Here is a 17,957-nt window from a genome sequence, read left to right on the forward strand (position 1 = left end):
TCTCTTTTCCCCCTTTTGTCAAGAAGACTTTCTCATTCCCATGATGCTGGGTCCCAGCTCATTCCTTAGAGTCCTGTCCCATGCAGGGGAAAGGGCAGTGAGTTTACCTACCAAGCTGACTTAGAGAAAAAGGCCACATCCTAGCAACAAAAGAGGTTCTCTGTGGGTGTCTCTTAGACATAATTATAAGTAGGCTTAGTTTTTCCTTTGCAGGACTAAGCTTCATAGGGGCAAGATTGATGGCTCACCCTGTTAATTGGTTGTCCCCACTGCTTATGAGAATATTAGGAATTCATCAGATAGGGAAGTTGAAATTTCCTCCTTTCTCCCCAGTCCTCCAAGGGGTCTTGGCAAATACTTTCCTATTATCTGCCCAAATTACTCTGGGATATATGGGGCATCACACTAACCACTACAAACATGCCCTATTCAGGATTCCATGTAATTAATGGTGTTCAAGTAAACTTAGCATAGCAGTTAAATAATGTGCTTCCCAAAATATACATTTTGCACCAAATAAACACCTCACTCTCTGGTTTCAAAGTTTCTGGGAACGACCCCATTATATACAAATAGCTCAGTATCTCAGAATTTAGAAATATCAGTTATAACTCCTAAATATATGTGACTGCCATAACAGCTACCATCTAGGAACCTTTACAATCAGCCCAAACTTGATGACTCATACTTTCGATTTCAATTCTTGAGTTTGTATGTTATAGTTAATCCATATGAGTGAGGCATGATAATATATCTTTTTGTTTCTGACATTTTATTCAACATATTGTCCTTGAGGTTCATTCACAACTTCATTCCTTCTTGTAGCTGCTCAGTAAGTCCATTATATGTAAACACCACAGTTTCCCTTCCATTCCTCATTCCTAATTTAACTTGAATTGTCAGTTTAGTTGAATACCATAAGTACATGGAGTCTTGAATAGGACATGAGATCTTGTTGGTTTGTACAGGTTAGTGTGATGCCCTGATACGTCCCTAAGTGATTTTGGACAGTGAATAAAGAAGTATTTGCAAAGTCCCCTTGGGGCACTGGGGAGAAAGAGGAAATATTCAACTTCTGCATTTGAACTAATTCCTGATATTCTCGTAAGCAGTGAGGGCAAACAATTCAATAGGCGGTATCCCCGATCTTGGGGTTTGCCGCTAGGAAACTTATTCCTCCAGAGGATAGGCTAAGCTTACTGAAATTTATACCTAAGAATCACCCCCAGAGAACCTCTTTTGTTGCTCAGATGTGACCTCTCTCTAAGCCAGTTACGCAGGTGAACTCACTGCCCTCCCCACTTTGTGGGACGTGACTCCTAGGGGTGTAAATCTCTCTGGAACTGTGGGACAGCACTCCCAGGATGAGCTGGGACCCAGCATCAAGGGATTGAGAAAGCCTTCTTAACCAAAAAGAGGGAAAAGCGAAATGAGATAAAGTTTCAGTGGCTGAGAATTTTCAGAGTTTAGAAGATATCCTGGAGGTTATTCTTATGCATTATATAGATATCCTTTTTTAGTTTATGTTATATTGGAGTGGCTAGGGGGAATTACCTGATTAACCTGTTCCAGTAGCCTTGATTCTTGAAGACAATTGTATAAAGATATAATGTTTACAATGTGACTGTTTGATTGTGAAAACCTTGTGTCTAATGTTCCTTTTTATCCAGGATATGGACAGATGAGTAAAAAATTATGGATAACAATAAATAAATACTAGGGGGATAGATGGTAAATGGAAATACTAGTGGTCAATGAGAGGGAGGTGGTAGGGGTATGGAATGTATGAGTTTTTTCTTTTTCTGGAGTGAAGGAAATGTTATGAAAAATTATCATGATGATGAATATATACCTATGTGATAATATTGTGAGCTATTGAACATATACCATGTATGGAATGCATGTGTGTGAATTTTTGTCAATAAAAATAGTTAAAAAAAGAAAGAAAGAGAAAGGATCATATGGCAAGCCCACACTTAGTCTCCTCTGGAACCACCGCACTGCCATATGAGGCGTGCCGTACCTCCCACCTTCCCTGCCAGCAGTGAATATGCATATCTCCTCCACATCTTCTCCAGCATTTATCTCTCACCATTCATTTTTTAAACAGTTTTATTTGCATGTCATATAATCCAACCCAAGTAAATAGACATGCCTTTATCACCGTAATTTATATGGAGATATTTCCCCTTCTGCATAGAATCCATACTTCTACCCCATGCCCCCTGCTTACTGACATTTAGTTTTGGCATAATGCCTTTGTTACATTCAGAGATAGCATATTCCAGTGTTACTGTTGACTGTAGACCATAGCTTGCATAGATTGTACCTTTTCCTGTATACTATCCATTTTCAACCCCTTGCAATGTTGACATTAATAAAAAATGTTTTTTTATGTGTACATTCAGTCACCATCATTGTCCACTCTAAGCATTCCAAAGTTATACTGTCTCAGTCTTTATCCTCTATCTTTCGTTCTGGTTTCATATGTGCACCCAGCCTTTCTCCTTCAGCTTCATTCAGTGTGCTTACATAATTATGCTCCTATCAGGTAGGATTATGCTATCCATTTCTGAACTTTTACAATCAGTCTTGTTGCACAGTCTGTATATCTTCAGCACCAAATGCCAATCTCTACATTCTGTATCCTGATAACCTGTGTTCTAAAATTTAACTCCCAAAGTTCACTCATTAATATTATTTCTTATTAGTGAAACCATAGAGTATTTGCCCTTTTGTTTCTGGCTGATTTCACTCAGCATAATGTCCTCAGTGTTTATCCATGTAGTTGCATGCTTCATGACTTTATTGTGTCTTATAGCTATGTAGTATTCTATCGTGTGTGTATAACACAGCTTGTTTAGCTGCTTGTCTGTTGATTGATATTTGGGCTGTTTCCATCTCTTAGCAATCGTAAATGATGCTGTTAACATCAGTGTACATATGTCTGTCTGTGTCCCTACCTTCAATTCCTCTGAATATATACCTAGTAATGGGATTGCTGGATTATATGGCAGTTCTATCTTCAGCTTCCTGTGGAACCGCCAACTGCCTTCCAAAGCAGTTGTACCATTTTACATGCCCACCAATAGTAGATAAGTGTGCCTCTTTCTCCACATCCTCTCTAGCACTTGTTGTTTTTTGTTTTTTTTTTGATAATGGCCGTTGTACTGGGTATCAGATGGTATCATTGTGGTTCTGATTTGCATTTCCCTAATAGCCAGTGACGTTGAGCATCTTTTTTTTTTTTTTCATGATCAGGCATCAGGAATTGAACCCGGGTCTCTGGCATGGCAGGTGAGAACTCTGCATGCTGAGCCACTGTGGCCCGCCCAGTTGAGCATCTTTTCTTGTGCCTTTTAGCCGTTTCTATTTTCTCTTTAGAAAAGTGTCTCTTTATGTCTTTTGCCCATTTTTTAATTGGGTTGTTTGCCTTTTTTGTTGTTGAGTTGAGGAATCTCTTTATATATTCTGGATACTAAACCTTTATCTGATACATGGTTTCCAAATATTGTCTGCCATTGTGTAGGCTGCCTTTTTACTTTCCTAACAAAGTCCTTTGATGCACAAAAGTGTTTAATTTTGAGGCAATCCCATTTATCTATTTCTTTTTTCAGTGCTTGTGCTTTCGGTGTAAGGTCTAGGAAACCACATTCTGTTACAAGATTTACAAGATATTTCCCTCCGTTTTCTTCTAACAGTTTTATGCTTAACTCTAATTTTAGATCTGATCCATTTGGAGTTAATTTTTCTATAAGGTGTGAGATATGGATCCTCTTTCATTCTTTTGCGTATTCCTAAATCAAGTATTCCTAAATACTTGATTCTTTTGGTTGCTCTTGTTAATGGCATTCTTTTCTTGATTTCCTCCTCAGATTGTTCTTTACTAGTGTATAAAAACTGTGCTGATTTAGGGGTGTTCATCTTGCACCCTGCCACTTTGATGTACTCATTTATTACCTCTAGCTCTACTTTAGATTTTCAATGTATATTATCGTGTCATCTGAAAACAGTGAGAGTGTTAGTTCCTCTTTTCCAATTTGGATGCCTTTTATTCCTTTTTCTTGTCTAATCTCTCTGGCTAGAACTTCCAGCACAGTGTTGAATAACAGTGGTGACAGTGGGCAGTCTTGTCTTGTCCCTGATCATAGAGGGAAAGCTTTCAGTCTTTCCCCATTGAGGATGATGTTAGCTGTAGGTTTTTCGTATCTTTCCTTTATCATGTTGAGGAAGTTCCCTTCTATTTCAATCATTTGTGGTGTTTTCTCAAGAAAGTGTGTTGAGTTTTGTCAAATGCCTTTTCTGCATCAGTTGAGATGATCATATGGTTTTTTCTGCTTTGACTTATTGATATGGTGTATTACATTAATTGGTTTTCTTGTGTTCAATCAGCCTTGTGTACTTGGAATGAATCCCACTTGGTCATGGTATATAATTCTAATATACTGCTTGATTTGATTTGCAAGTATTTTGGAGGGGATTTTTGCATCTATGTTCATTAATAAGATTGGTCTGTAATTTTCTTTTCTTGTTGTATCTTTGTCTGGCTTTGGTATTAGGGTGATATTGGCCTCATAGAATGGGTTAGGTAACTTTTCCTCCTTTTCCATGTTTTTGAAGGATTTAATCAGGGTTGATACTAATTCTTTCTTGAATGCTTGGTAGAATTCACATATGAAGCCTTCTGGTCCTGGACTTTTCTTTTTTGGGAGCCTCTTGATGACTTATTCAGTCTCTTTACTTGTGATTGGTTAGTTGAGGTCATCTGTGTTTTCTTGAGTCAGTATTGGTTGTTCATGCCTTTCTAGGAAGTTATCCATTTTGTCTGCGTTATCTAGTTTATCAGGATATAGTTGCTCTGATTGCTTCCTTTATTTCCTCAGGGGTCAGTGTTATGTCCCCTCATCCGTTTCTAATTTTATTTATTTGCATCCTCTCGCTCTCTTTTTTGTTTTTGTTTTTGTTTGCTTGTTTTTTGGTCAACCTAGCTAAGTGTCCATCGATTTTATTGATTTTCTCAAAGAACCAACTTCTGGTTTTGTTGATCTCCTTGATTGTTTTTGTATTCTCAATTTCATTTATTTCAATTACTTTCCTTTTGTTTGCTTTGGGTTAGTTCTGTTCTTTCTTAGTTGCTCCAAGTGAACAGTTAATTCCTTGATTTTTGCTGTTTCCTCTTTTTTAATATGGACATTAAGGGAATAAATTTCCCTCTCAGCACTGCCTTTGCTGCATCCCATAAATTTTGATATGTTGTATTTTCATTTTCATTTGCCTCTAGATAATTACTGATTTCTCATGTAATTTCTTCCTTGACCCACTCGTTGTTTAAGAGTGTGTTGTTTAGCCTCCGTATATTTGTGAATTTTCTGGCCCTCTTCCTGTTACTGATTTCCAACTCCATTCCACTATGATCTCAGAAAGTCTTTTGTATAATTTCAGTCTTTTAAAATTTATTGCAACTGGCTTTGTGACCCACCATGTGGGCTATCCTTGAGAATATACATGAGCAGTTGAGACAAATGTGTATCCTGCTCTTTTGAGGTATAATGTTCTGTAAACGTCTGCTAAGTCTAGTTCCTTTATCATATTATTCAAAATCTGTTTCCTTGTTGATCCTCTATCTAGATATTCTGTCCCTTGATGAGAGTGGGGAATTGAAGTATTCAGCAATTATGGTAGAGGTGTCTACTTCTCCGTTCAGTGTTGTCAGTGTTTGCCTCATATATTTTGGGGCACTCTAGCTTGGTACATAAATATTTATGATTGTTATGTCTTCTTGTTTAATTGTTCCTTTTCTTAATATATGGTGGCCTTCTTTGCCTCTTTTATTTGTTTTACATTTGAACTCTAATTTGTTGAATATTAGTATAGCTATCCCTGCTCTTCTCTGGTTGTTGTATGAATGTAATATCTTTTCCCACCCTTTCACTTTCAACCTGTTTTTGTCCTTGGTTCTAAATTGGGTCTCCTGTAGAGAGCATATAGATGGGTCCTATATTTTAATCCATTGTGCCAGTCTATATCTTTTGAGGACAGTTTAATCAATTAACATATAGTGTTATTACTTACTGTAAAGGCAGTACTTTCTTCTACCAGCTTGTCTTTTGGATCTTCTATGTCATATCTAATTTTTTTCCCTCTTTTTGCCTTTATTGATAGTCTTCATTTTTACACTCTTCTCCAGACCTCTCTCTCCTGCCTTTTCCTATCTGCCTGTAGTACTTGCTTTAGTATTTCTTGTATAGTTGGTCTCTTAGTCACACATACTCGCATTGATAGTTTGTCTGAAAGTATTTTTATCTCTCCCTCATTTTTTAAAGGACAGAGTGGCTGGGTATAGAATTCTTGGGTGGCAGTTTTTCTCTCTCAGAATCTTAAATATATTATACCACAACCTTCTTGTCTCCATGGTTTCTGCTGAGAAATCTACACATTGTCTTCTTGAGCTTTCCTTGTATATGATGAATTGCTTTTCTCTTACTGCTTTCAAAATTCTCTTTGTCTTTGACATTTGAGAATCTGATGAGCAAGTGTCTTGGAGTGTGTCTATTTGGATTTATTCTGTTTGGGATATGCTATATTCCTCATATCTTTAATTTTGTGTTTCATAAGAGATTGGAAATTTTCAGTTATTATTTCCTCCATTAGTCTTTCTCCTCCTTTTCCCTTCTTTTCTCCTTACTGAACCTCTACAACATGTATATACATGTGTTTCATATTATCTTTCAATTTCATGAGACCCTGCTCATGTTTTTCCATTCTTTTCCCTATATTTTGTTTTGGGTGACAGATTTCAAGTATCTGGTACTCTAGTTCACTAATCCTTTCTTCTACTTCTTCAAATCTATTGTACGTTTCCATTGTTTTTTTCATTTCCTCTGTCATGCCTTTCATTCCCACAAGTTCTGTAGTTTGTTTTTTCAAATTTTCAAGTTCTCTATGTTTGTTCAGTGTCTTCTTTATATCCTCCCTCAACTCCTTTTTTTTTTTGGCGGGGGGGGGGGGGGGTGTATGGTCCGGAAAGCAAACCTGGGTCTCCTGCATGGAAGGTGAGCATTCTACTACTGAACCACCCATATACCCCCTTGATTTGATTTTTGATGAAGTTTTCTTGCTGGATAGCTTTATTCTCTGTCTGTTCTTTGACATTCAGTTCAAGTTATTCTAGACCTGCAGCATGGGTTGTTTAACTGATCAGGATTTTACAGTTCTTGTGTTTCCATTTCTTGCCCTGTCCATATGGAGCCCTTTTTTTTTTGAGGAGGAGGAGGAGGGCCTCCTCAGATATTACAGACTCCTGTCAGATTTTCCTAGACCAGACAGGCCCACATCTTAGGAGAGAGTAGCCAGTATTCATTTTCCTTGAAGGTGAGACCCAGCTTATGGTGCTTGTCTGTCCATGATTTCCTACCAGCTTAAAGTGGTGTGGTGCCTTTAATTTCAGCAAACTCTCTCTACCAGGGATATTGTTGAGACACAGGTGAAACAGTAGGCAGGCTTTGATTGCTTCTGTTTTCCAGCCCTTGGTGCCTGAATTCCTTGAAGGAGGTATTCCACTTGAGCTGCACCCCTCCCCCATTTCCTGAGGAAGATACATCCTTTAGGGCAATAACCGCTTTACCTGATAAGTTATTTTGTCTCTCTCACATGCCTTATTTCTGCCCATGCCTAGAGCAGTGCTGGAGCCTGGTAGTTTTTGCAGTTCTATCTAATGAGTTAAGAAGGAAAAAAAAGCTAAAAAGCCTTTTCAGAGCCAGACACCCCCCTGCCCGCCTTGGATTTACCAATCAGGAGCTTGAGTTGGTACGTGGCTCTGTTTATATCCAGGCTCTATATGCCCCATTTTCTTGGGATCCAGCCCTTTTCCAGTATTTTGTGTTGCCTAACCAAAAAAGCCTCTGGTTTTATTTTGTTTTGTTTCCTGTCAGCCCTGCCCCCTCTCTGCAGGGGCAAAAACTTCTAGTTCCTTTAATGCTTACTCCAGTTTTATCTGTGCTAGGAGCCATTTTCAGCAGTTGGAATTTGTTAATTAATTCTACAGTTGAGCTTGGTTGAGCTAAGCCCTTATTACTAGAAAGTCTGTTTCCTTTCACCTCGGGGAACCAGCCTGAGGTGCTCACAGCAGGGGCACCAGTGTCCGCAGCTTGGGGGACTACAGTTCTGTGTGGTATCTTAGCTGTTCCACCTGTCCAGTCTAGTGTACACTGTGTGTCTGGTCACTGGTGTTCCACAGACAGTTGTTCTGTACTCTTCCCGGCTATTTACTAGCTGCTCTGGGAGATGAATTAAATTCCACACCTCTTCCCAGAGCCTACTCATGCCACCTAAAAAAAAAAAAAAATTCCACACCTCACTATGCCGCCGTTTCGCCCCGCCTCTTCCGTTATCTTGGTTATCATCATCGCTAGACCATCTTGAGTATTCTGGAGTTCTGAAACTGCAGCATTTGCTATGAACTTTTTTTAGTACTAAATCAAAAAACCAGTAAAAGTATATCTAACTTTCTATTATTTGTTAATCTTCTTTAGTCTTAGATCTTAATGATCCCTTTTCCCCCCTTATATTTCACTGAGAACAGCATTGTTCAAGAATTTGAGCTAGATTGTGAATATCATTGGTAAAGTGTTTGAGGAAACAGATAACAAGTGGTGCAGAATACAGATTTAAGGCACCAAAGCTTTGTACACTATTTTCCATGCTAGCTATGTCCACAGGAAAATCATTCAGACATCTTTAAAGCACCTTCCATTGATCTACGTTAGATATTAGGAACTTAGGCATGAATAAGAACTAATACCTTCTCCAGGGAAACTCAGTTTAGTGTAGATATTACTATATTCTGTTATGATTCTGTCATTTTTCTAGTTTGATTTATTAGATCTTTGTTTTATGAAACTGTTAAGATACTATTTTCATATCTTATAAGTTATTTTTGAGCAGTGATGGTTAGTGCTGTTATAATTGTTCTCTTTGTCATTATACTTTCCATGAGAAAACAACTAAAATAAAACAAAACCACATCTAACATTAAATTATCAAAGTTATACAAAGGCAACTTAAGATGATGTGATTGTGTGTATTCTAATGATTTACATAACGTCATTTTTGCATATTTAGTTTTATCCGCATATCATAGCATTATTTCTAAAGTACTTTATTATAACATCAACCTCTTCAACTATACTGTGATATTCTCAAGAGAAGGGACCATACATTTTACATTTTCAAGTTCTAGAAGAATAGCAAAAATGTTTTTAGTTATTATAAGTCTTTTTTTTAATTTATGTGGAATTTCTCCTTAAAACCATTTACTGTGCATATATTATATACATAGTTTTGCTCATAATTTTAATTAGCATGAATTTACTTATACATTGATGTACGTAAACTAAATGAAGCATAAGAATTCCATTTACATGAATAAATAGAAGGGAAACAGTTATTAAGTTTCTGTTCAGTTGATGTATAGTTATGATGAACAGAAATTTATATTTACAAAGTGGGTTAATAATATTGAGCTATAACAAATACTAGTACACTGAATTAGACTGATTTTTTTTTCGAAGTCTCTTCTTTAATGCAAAAAGGTAGCTTACCTTTTATATAATCACTTATTGAATCTCTGTCTTTGTACTCATAGAACCAAGGGATAATAAGTTGCCAGGAGCTACAGAACTAAATGTTTGTCATAATAACCAGCAAAATAAACTACTATTAAGGATCCCAGAAGACCAAATAAATAATTCTATTCAAAATGTAGGAAAATCGGACTTATCTAACCAGGTAACCCTTTACTGTTCACTGTTTACAATGTTTAGAGAGGTGGTATGTTTAGAGAGGTTCTCAACCAAATCAAAAGATACAAGTTCTGTTCATATGTATCAGTTTTCATTAGCTCTAGAAATGCAGATAACTCTTTTGATATTTATTTTCCAAGTAGCTCTTTGGATAAGTGCAGCAATAATAACACAAGAATTAGCACTTAGAATAGGGCTTAAGTAAGGTGTATATTAAAGCACTTGAAAAACTACAAAATATTAAATCAATAAAGTTAGGATTAGTGGATACTCAAGTGGTGCTTCCAAAGCTCAGACTCTGGCAGTCAGTTTCTGAGTGCCTTCACTAATGGAATTTTAGAAACATAAGTGTCTAGAAATTTATATGCTTGATGTATCTGTGAAAATGCTTATGGTCTTGTTTTGACAGTTATTAAAATAAAAACAAGTTATCTGCTTTTGTTTTGAAGGAATTAATTGGAGAAAAAGAATGTAAAACATCTTCAAAAATAATTGAAAATTGTGAAAAAAGAGCAAATAAAAGAAATATTAAAAGTCAGAAACAAGGTAATATTTCTTTTAAGAGTTTAATACCTTCTCAAGTTATTCTATTTTGATTATTTTCCCATGATACTTCATAGTTTTTAGGGATTTAGCAAAGATGTTTTTATGGCTACTCTTTGTTTGCTAAGGCTGCCAGAATGCAACATACCAGAAATAGATCAATATTTAGTAGGGGGATTTATTTAGTTACAAATTTTAATTCTTCAGAGAGAAGGCAGCTAGTTTTCATCTAGGTTTCTCTGTTATATGGGAAAGCACATGGAGATGTTTGCTTGCCTTCGCTCCTGGATTCTGGTTCCTTTGATATTCCCTGGGCGTGTCCTTTCTGCATCTCCAAATGTTTGAATTTGAGCTGGCTCTTAGCACTGAGCTAAGAGGGGTGCTGGGTTGCTGAGCTCTTCTGAGCTCTCTTCTCACCCCTCTTTTAAGCCTCACTCACTGAAGAAGGCACGTCCCTTAGCCATCCTCAGATGTAATCAACCGTAGATGAAATTCACATGCTGATGATTTAAGTTCACAGCATCAGAACTACTGGGCACCAACCATCACCTGGCCAAGTTGACACCTAAACCTAACTACTACAGCTACCATACAGAATGAGGGTGGAGCCAAGCAAATAGGTTCCATTTTCTCCTAATTCCCTCCCTAACTAGAGCAGCTTGTTTTTTAAAAGTCTACTTAATAGATTACACACCAAGTAAGATTATAGTGTCCTAGTTGTTTTCTTACATCTCTGATGCAGTTTATCCCCAAAGAATTAGATTAACAAATATTTATTTAACTTTTACTGAATGTGTATATTAACTCTAGCAAAACAGTACAAACATGATGTCAATGTTCATGCCATTAATGACTTTTTCCATCTGGAGGAAAGATAAGACACATGTGCAAGTATAATTCAGGGTATGTCAAATGCGGAGTTCTTTAAAAATAGTCTGTAAACTTGAAGGATGAGAGCTTTTATTCAATTAAGGGAGTGGGACAAAGTTTGTAGACTAGATAGGTTAGAGATTAGACTGAGCAGGTAATGATTTGGTTTGAAAATGAGTGAAGGAAATTTTCCAAGTAGAGTAAATGACATTAATGAAAACTGAGAATCAAGAAATTTGAGAAGCAGCAAGTGGTTCAGATTTGAATTATATCAAGAGATTGAAACTGTATCAGATGCCAGAGTGAGGAGCTTATATGTTTGCTGGTAGAGTGAGAAGTCATTGGCAGGTTTGTATAAAAATAGTAAAGCTTATAATTGAAGGGGCAGTGATCTGAGCAACACTGTACTTCAGGATTATTAACATTAATATGACAGTAGTGTTTATAATGTGAAAAATAATATATTTAATTTTTGAAAGTTTTTTCTGTACTTAAATTTGTTTATAGCTAATTTGAGATTTTGGTCTTTGGTTTTGTTTTATGAAATTAAAGAGAGAACAGAAGAATCGAATGTATCCATTGATATACTAACTTCAAGGGAACAGTTTTTCTCAGATGAAGAAAGAAAATGCATGGCTGTCAATCAGAAGAAAGCTTATATTTTAGTAACACCACTTAAATCTAAAAAAGTGATAGAACAAAAATGCATGAAGTATAATCTATCTTCTGATACCATTAAAGCAGTAGCAGATTTTGCAATGTCAAAGCATCAAAAAGAAAGAGAATTGGGCTTAAATGAAACCACAAGTCCCATCAGTAAGCCCATAACAACCTTAGAAAATTCATTTCAGTATAGTGTCGGCAGGGAAGATTGCAGTGAATGTGATTTACTCACTGTCAACTCAAAAATAATAATACCTACCCCTAAAAAGGAACAAAGTGCTGCTTCTAATTGTAAGAAAAATGCAAGATTGTTATCAGAATTTAAAAAAGTAAAAAAGCAAGTAGATAGGTCATTTTATAAAAAGCATCAGTCTTTATCAAATTTGTCTAGTGAAGAGAGTGAAGCAGAAAGGAAAATTAGAAGGAAAGCTGGGGTTGTCAGGAAAACCAGAGCAAGAAATACCAAAGAAACATCAGCTCACCTGAGAAAAAGCACAAGAAACTGCACAAAGAATATCCCTGTGCTTTCTGATTCTGAAAGTGAAAATGAATTTCATATCAAACAGAAGAAATCTAGATCTTCTCCTAAAGAAACTCTTCAGAAATCTGGTGTTAGGAATGAGTTTCCAATTATTGAAACAGTGGGATCTGAGAAGATGAACAGGCATCCCTCAAAATGTTTACCTGGTTTAATTCAGGATGAGGACTGGAATGAGAAAGAATTACAGAAACTTCATTGGTAAGTAGTTAGATTTGAAATATCTATAGGGTGGCCACAAAACAGTTGAAAACATAAAAAACATTAATCAGAGACTGCTTTAATTACCTTTAACCATTAACATGGAAGGTGTCATCCAAAAAGCATGGGGAAAAATTATAAATTTGTAAGGAGAATGGGGGAGCATACAGACGATTCTAATTAGGTATTTTTTGCCTATCTCTGAAGTTTACAGATGAGGAAAGTGAGTGTGATCTTCTTATTCCCATTTACTATTTCAAGACTGCCAAATGCCACTCTCTCTTAGCTTCATAATTTTAAGAAATATTTTTTAACTAAATTAACTATTTAAAACTTCCACAGTGAATTGAAATTTACATACTATTTAACATAATCATAATTTATAGGAAGTAAAATAATCTCCAACATTAAGTGATTTGGTCCAGGTTTCAATTAGTGTAGAAATCAAAGTCAAACTTAAGAGCCTGCTCTTTCATTCACTCATTCATCATTTATTATTGAGTGTCTTCTATATGCCAGTGAGTTTATAGTGTTTGGGAATACAGCAATAAAAAAACATAAACAAGGTTCTTTCCCTCGGGAGCTTATAATCTAGAAGGGAAGATGGACAACACAACAGTAAATAAATAAATAAGTAGAAATAACTATGAATTGTGATATCGTCTTTGAGGCAAAGATGAGATTAAGATGAAGAACTATAAGTAGTATGGTCAGAAAAACTCCCTTTTAGTTGGTGTGTCAGCCATGTAAAGAATTGGAGAAGATTCCAGGAACAGGGAACAAGTATAAGGCCTTGTGGCTAGAAAAAGTTTAATGTGTGAACACTAAAATAAGATACTACTGTTAAGAGGATGATGAATTGTAGGGAATAGTTTGCCATAAGAACAGAGACAGACCGAACATATAATGCCTAACCTTTTAGGTCATGATTAGTTTAGTGTTTTGTTTTGGTTGTGTATTAAAAAGCCATTTTAAGGATGGTATGATACATTTTGAGAATAATTCCTTTGGGGAGGTAGACAAGACACTGGGGGGTTTGTTGCAATAATCCATAGTATTTTGCACTAATGTGAGGGTTGTTAAGATACAGAAAAGTTAATTAAATCTAGCAATATTTGGATCATATTACATCCGTAAGCAAATGCTATCAACTATGTGGCATTTTACTTGAATAACTAGGTAGATGATGGTGTGAAAAATATTAGAGGTGGGAATAGGCTGGGTTCAGAATCAAATTTCTTTTCGAACATGCTGTATTTGGATCATCTGTTAAGAGGCAGGTAGAAAGACAGGTCTGTTGTTCAGGATATATTTGGGTTAAGATGTAATAACTTTGGTAAGCTTGAAGATGGTATTTAAATCCAATGGATTTAAAAGATGAGAACCCTTTAGGAGAGTGTATAAGAAGAATAAAGGACATGAGACTGAGTTCTGAGTAATGTATGTAAAAAGAAAGGAGTGAATTTGCTTTCCTTTTTCTCATTTTTCAAGATGTGAAGTTAATTATTTGAAATCTTCCTTTTTTAACGTAGGCTTTTGCAGCTATAAATTTTCCTGTGAGTACTGCTTTTGCTGTATCCCATAAATTTTTGGTATACTGTACTTTCATTTTCATTATTCCCTAAAAATTTTTCACATTTCCCCTGTGATATCTCCTTTGACCCACTGGTGTTTAAGAATGTTATTTAGTTTCCACATATTTTCCAGCTTTACTTCTGTTACTGATTTCTGGTTTCATTCCATTATGGTCAGAGAAGATACTTTGTAAGATTTCAGTCTTCTTAAATTTATTGAGACTTTTTTTGTGACCTAACATATAGGATATCTTATAGAATAATACATGTTCACTAGAGAAGTACATGTATTGCTTTTGTTAGGTGGAGTGTTTGTATATGTCTGTTTTATCTAGTTGGCTTAGAGTATTAAGTCCTCTGTTTCTATCTTGATATTCTGTCAAGATGTGATATCCATAATTGAAAGTAGTGTATTGAAGTCTCCAGCTATAGCTGTGGAATTGTCTATTTCTCCCTTCAGTTCTGTCAGTATTTGCTTCATGTATTTTGGAGCTCTGTTATTAGGTGCATAAATGTATATAATATTATTAAATCTTCCTGGTGTCTTGACCCTTTTATTAACAGTGTTCTTTCTTGTAACAGTTGTTTTTTTTTTTACATGGGCAGGCAACGGGAATCGAACCCGGGTCCTCTGGCATGGCAGGCAAGCATTCTTGCCTGCTGAGCCACCGTTGGCCTGCCCCTTGTAACAGGTATTGACTTAAAATTATTTTGTCTTATATTAGTATAGTTACTCCAGCTTTCTTTTGGTTATGATTTGAATGGAATATTTTTTCTATCCTTTCGCTTTAAACCTCTTTGTCTTTTGGTCTAAGGTGAGTTTCTTATAAATAGTGTATAGTTGTATCATGTATTTAAAATCTATTCTGTCAATCTCTGCCTTTGTTAGAGAATCTATTCCATTTACATTTAAGGTGATTAGTGATAAGCTTGGTCTTCTGGCAGCCATTTTGCTATTTAAACTTTGTTAAGTCTTATTCCTTTTTTTTTGTTCCTCATTTCTTCCATTTCTGCTTATTTTGTGTTTAATTGACCTTTTTTAATAAAGCAACTCTGCTCTCTTCTTGTCTATTTTTATGCATGTTTTAAAATATGTTCTTTGTGGTTTCCATTAGGTTTATATTTAACATCCTTAATCTTTAACAGTCTAGCTTGAATTGAATTGATACCAGCTTGACTTCAGTAACATTCACAGTCTGCTTTTTGTGTGTGTGTGCTATATGGCATGGGTCACATTCATTCTTTTTTCCATGTAAATATCCTGTTATTGCAGTGCCATCTGTTGAATTATTTTTTTGGTTTTTTGTTTGTTTGTTTTCTCTTTGAGAAGTGCATGAGTTGGGATTCGAACCTGGGTCTCCCACATGGCAGGCGAGAATTCTACCACTGAACTACCCTTGCACCCCCACAGTCTGCTTTTTATATCTTTCCTTCTCTCACTTTTTGGTTTTGTCTCAAATTGCATCTTTATACTTTGTGTGCCCAGTAACAATGAGTCATGATTATATTCTATGCATTTATCCTTTACAGCATGTAATAAATAAGAAGTAAAGTTACATAAGAATGCAATATTACTTATTGTAATAAATATAAATAATATATTACATTATTATTTATGTGTGGGTACCTTTATCATGGAACTTTATCTCTTTATATGCCTTCAAGTTATTGTCTAGTGTCCTTTTCATCCTGAAGAACTCCCTTTGCATTTCTTGTGGGACCTGTCTAGTGGTAACAAATCTCCCTCTGGTTTTGTTTATTTGGGAATATCTTGAGTTCTCTGTTGTTTTTAAAGGTTACAAAATTTTGAAGGATATAGATTTCTTGGTTAACATTTTTTCCCATAGTTATTTTAAACATGTCATCCTACTGCTTTCTGACCCTCATGGTGTATGATGAGAGATTGGTATTAATCTTTTTGTTTTTTTCTTACTTTTTAAAATTTTATTTTAATTTTTTACTGTTTTATTGTATGGTATAACATATAAACAAAGCAAAGAAATAAAAAGCAATAGTTTCCAGCACACTTCTCAACAAGAAGTTACAGGACACATCTCAGTTTGTCATGAGCCACCACACAATCATCTCAGATTTTTCTTTCTAGCTACTCAAGAATATAGGAGGCTAGAAGGCTTAAATATTTTTTTATCACCACAATTGACTTTTTTCTTTCTTTTTTGTGAAAAGTATTTATCAAAAAAAGATAAATTTCAAAGCACAGCACTATAATTAGTTGTAGAACATATTTCAGAGTTTGACATGGATTACGATTCCACAATTTTAGGTTTTTACTTCTAGCTGCTCTAAGAAACTGAAGACTAAAAGAGATATCAATTTAGTGATTCAGCAGTCATACTCATTTATTAAATCCTATTTTCTCTGTATAACTCCATAATCACTTTTGATCTTTCTGTCCCTTTCTTTAGGGGTGTTTGGGCTATGGCCATTCTAACTTCTTCATGTTGGAAGGGTCTGTCACTAATATGGGGTAGGGAGATGGATCTATCTGATGTTCTGGAGAGGCTGGGCCCTATAGGTTTCAGGACTTAACTGGTCCAGGGACCCAACTGGAGGTTGTAGGTTTCTGGAAAGTTACTCTAGTGCATGGAACCCTTGTGGAATCTTGTATATTGCCCTAGGTGTTCTTTAGGATTTGCTGAAATGGTCCTGATTGGGGTTTGGGAGGTAATGATAGGTAGCAATGTCTAACTGAAGCTTGCATAAGAGCAACCTCCAGAGTAGCCTCTCAACTCTCTTTGAACTCTGTCTGCCACTGGTACTTTATTAGTTACACTTCTTTTTCCCCTTTTGGTCAGGGTGACATTATTGATCCCACAGTACCAGGGCCGGATTCATCCCTAGGAGTTATCTCCCACATAGCCAGCGAGGCTTTCACCCTTGGATGTCATGTCCCATGTAGTGGGAAGGACATTGATTTCACTTGCAGAGTTGGACTAGTGTGAGGCCACATCTGAGCAACGAAAGAGGTCATCCAGAAGTAACTCTTAGGCATAGATAGCTATAGGTAAGCTAAGCTTCTCCACTACCTACATAAGCTTCACAAGAGTACGCCTCAAGATCAAGGGTATGGCTATTGATTTGGGTGTCCTTATAGTTTGACACAGTATGAAGTGATGTAAAGTTTAATAGTTCTGTATTTTCTCTCCCAACCCTTAGGGGACTTTGCCAATACTTTTTGATGGCACTTAATCTTAATGAGGATCTTTTTTATGTGACAAGTGCTTTTCTCTTGCTGCTATCGAGATTGTTTCTTTGTCTTTGGCCTTTAACAGTTTGACTATGTGTCTCAATGTGGATCTCTTGGAGCTTATCCTATTTGGAGTAGAGCTTCATAGAAATGTGTATCCATTCCTTTCATCAAATTTGGGATGTTTTCAGCCACAATTTCTACAAATGTTATTTGTACCTCCTTTCTCTTTCTCATCTCTTTCTGGGATTCTCAAATATTGGTGCACTTCATGGAATCCCAAGGTTTCTTATGTGCTGCTCGCTTTTTTTCATTATTTTTCTTTCTGCTCAGTCTGAATAATTTAAATTGTCCTGTCTTCAAGTTTGCTGATTCTTCTTTCTGTTCAAATCTGCTTTTAAACTCCTCTATTGAATTTTTAAAATTTTTATTATTTATTTATTTATTACTTGTGTGCTGTATGGTGGGGTGACATTTCATTCTTTTTCCATGAGAGTATCCCATTATTGGTGCACCATCTGTTGAACTTTTTGCTTGTTTGTTTTTGTTGGTTTCTTTGT

The 17,957-nt window shown here is 35.9% G+C and overlaps 1 protein-coding gene across 4 annotated transcripts in view; it reads left to right on the forward strand.

The window, feature by feature from the left end:
- MIS18BP1 (MIS18 binding protein 1) overlaps window positions 1–17,957 on the forward strand; it is a 75,592-nt gene that overhangs the window by 30,525 nt on the left and 27,110 nt on the right. For 3 of the 4 annotated variants that reach the window (XM_077126846.1, XM_077126847.1, XM_077126848.1), the window contains exons 9-11: window positions 9,644–9,786; window positions 10,250–10,346; window positions 11,766–12,615. In XM_077126846.1, coding sequence (XP_076982961.1) covers window positions 9,644–9,786; window positions 10,250–10,346; window positions 11,766–12,615 — 1,090 coding nt within the window. Of the gene's footprint in view, window positions 1–9,643; window positions 9,787–10,249; window positions 10,347–11,765; window positions 12,616–14,795; window positions 14,882–17,957 lie in introns of all 4 variants that reach the window. The other variant, XM_077126849.1, reaches the window with a different exon arrangement.

This window comes from Tamandua tetradactyla, chromosome 14 (assembly GCF_023851605.1).
Source record: "Tamandua tetradactyla isolate mTamTet1 chromosome 14, mTamTet1.pri, whole genome shotgun sequence".
Lineage (NCBI taxonomy): Eukaryota > Metazoa > Chordata > Mammalia > Pilosa > Myrmecophagidae > Tamandua > Tamandua tetradactyla.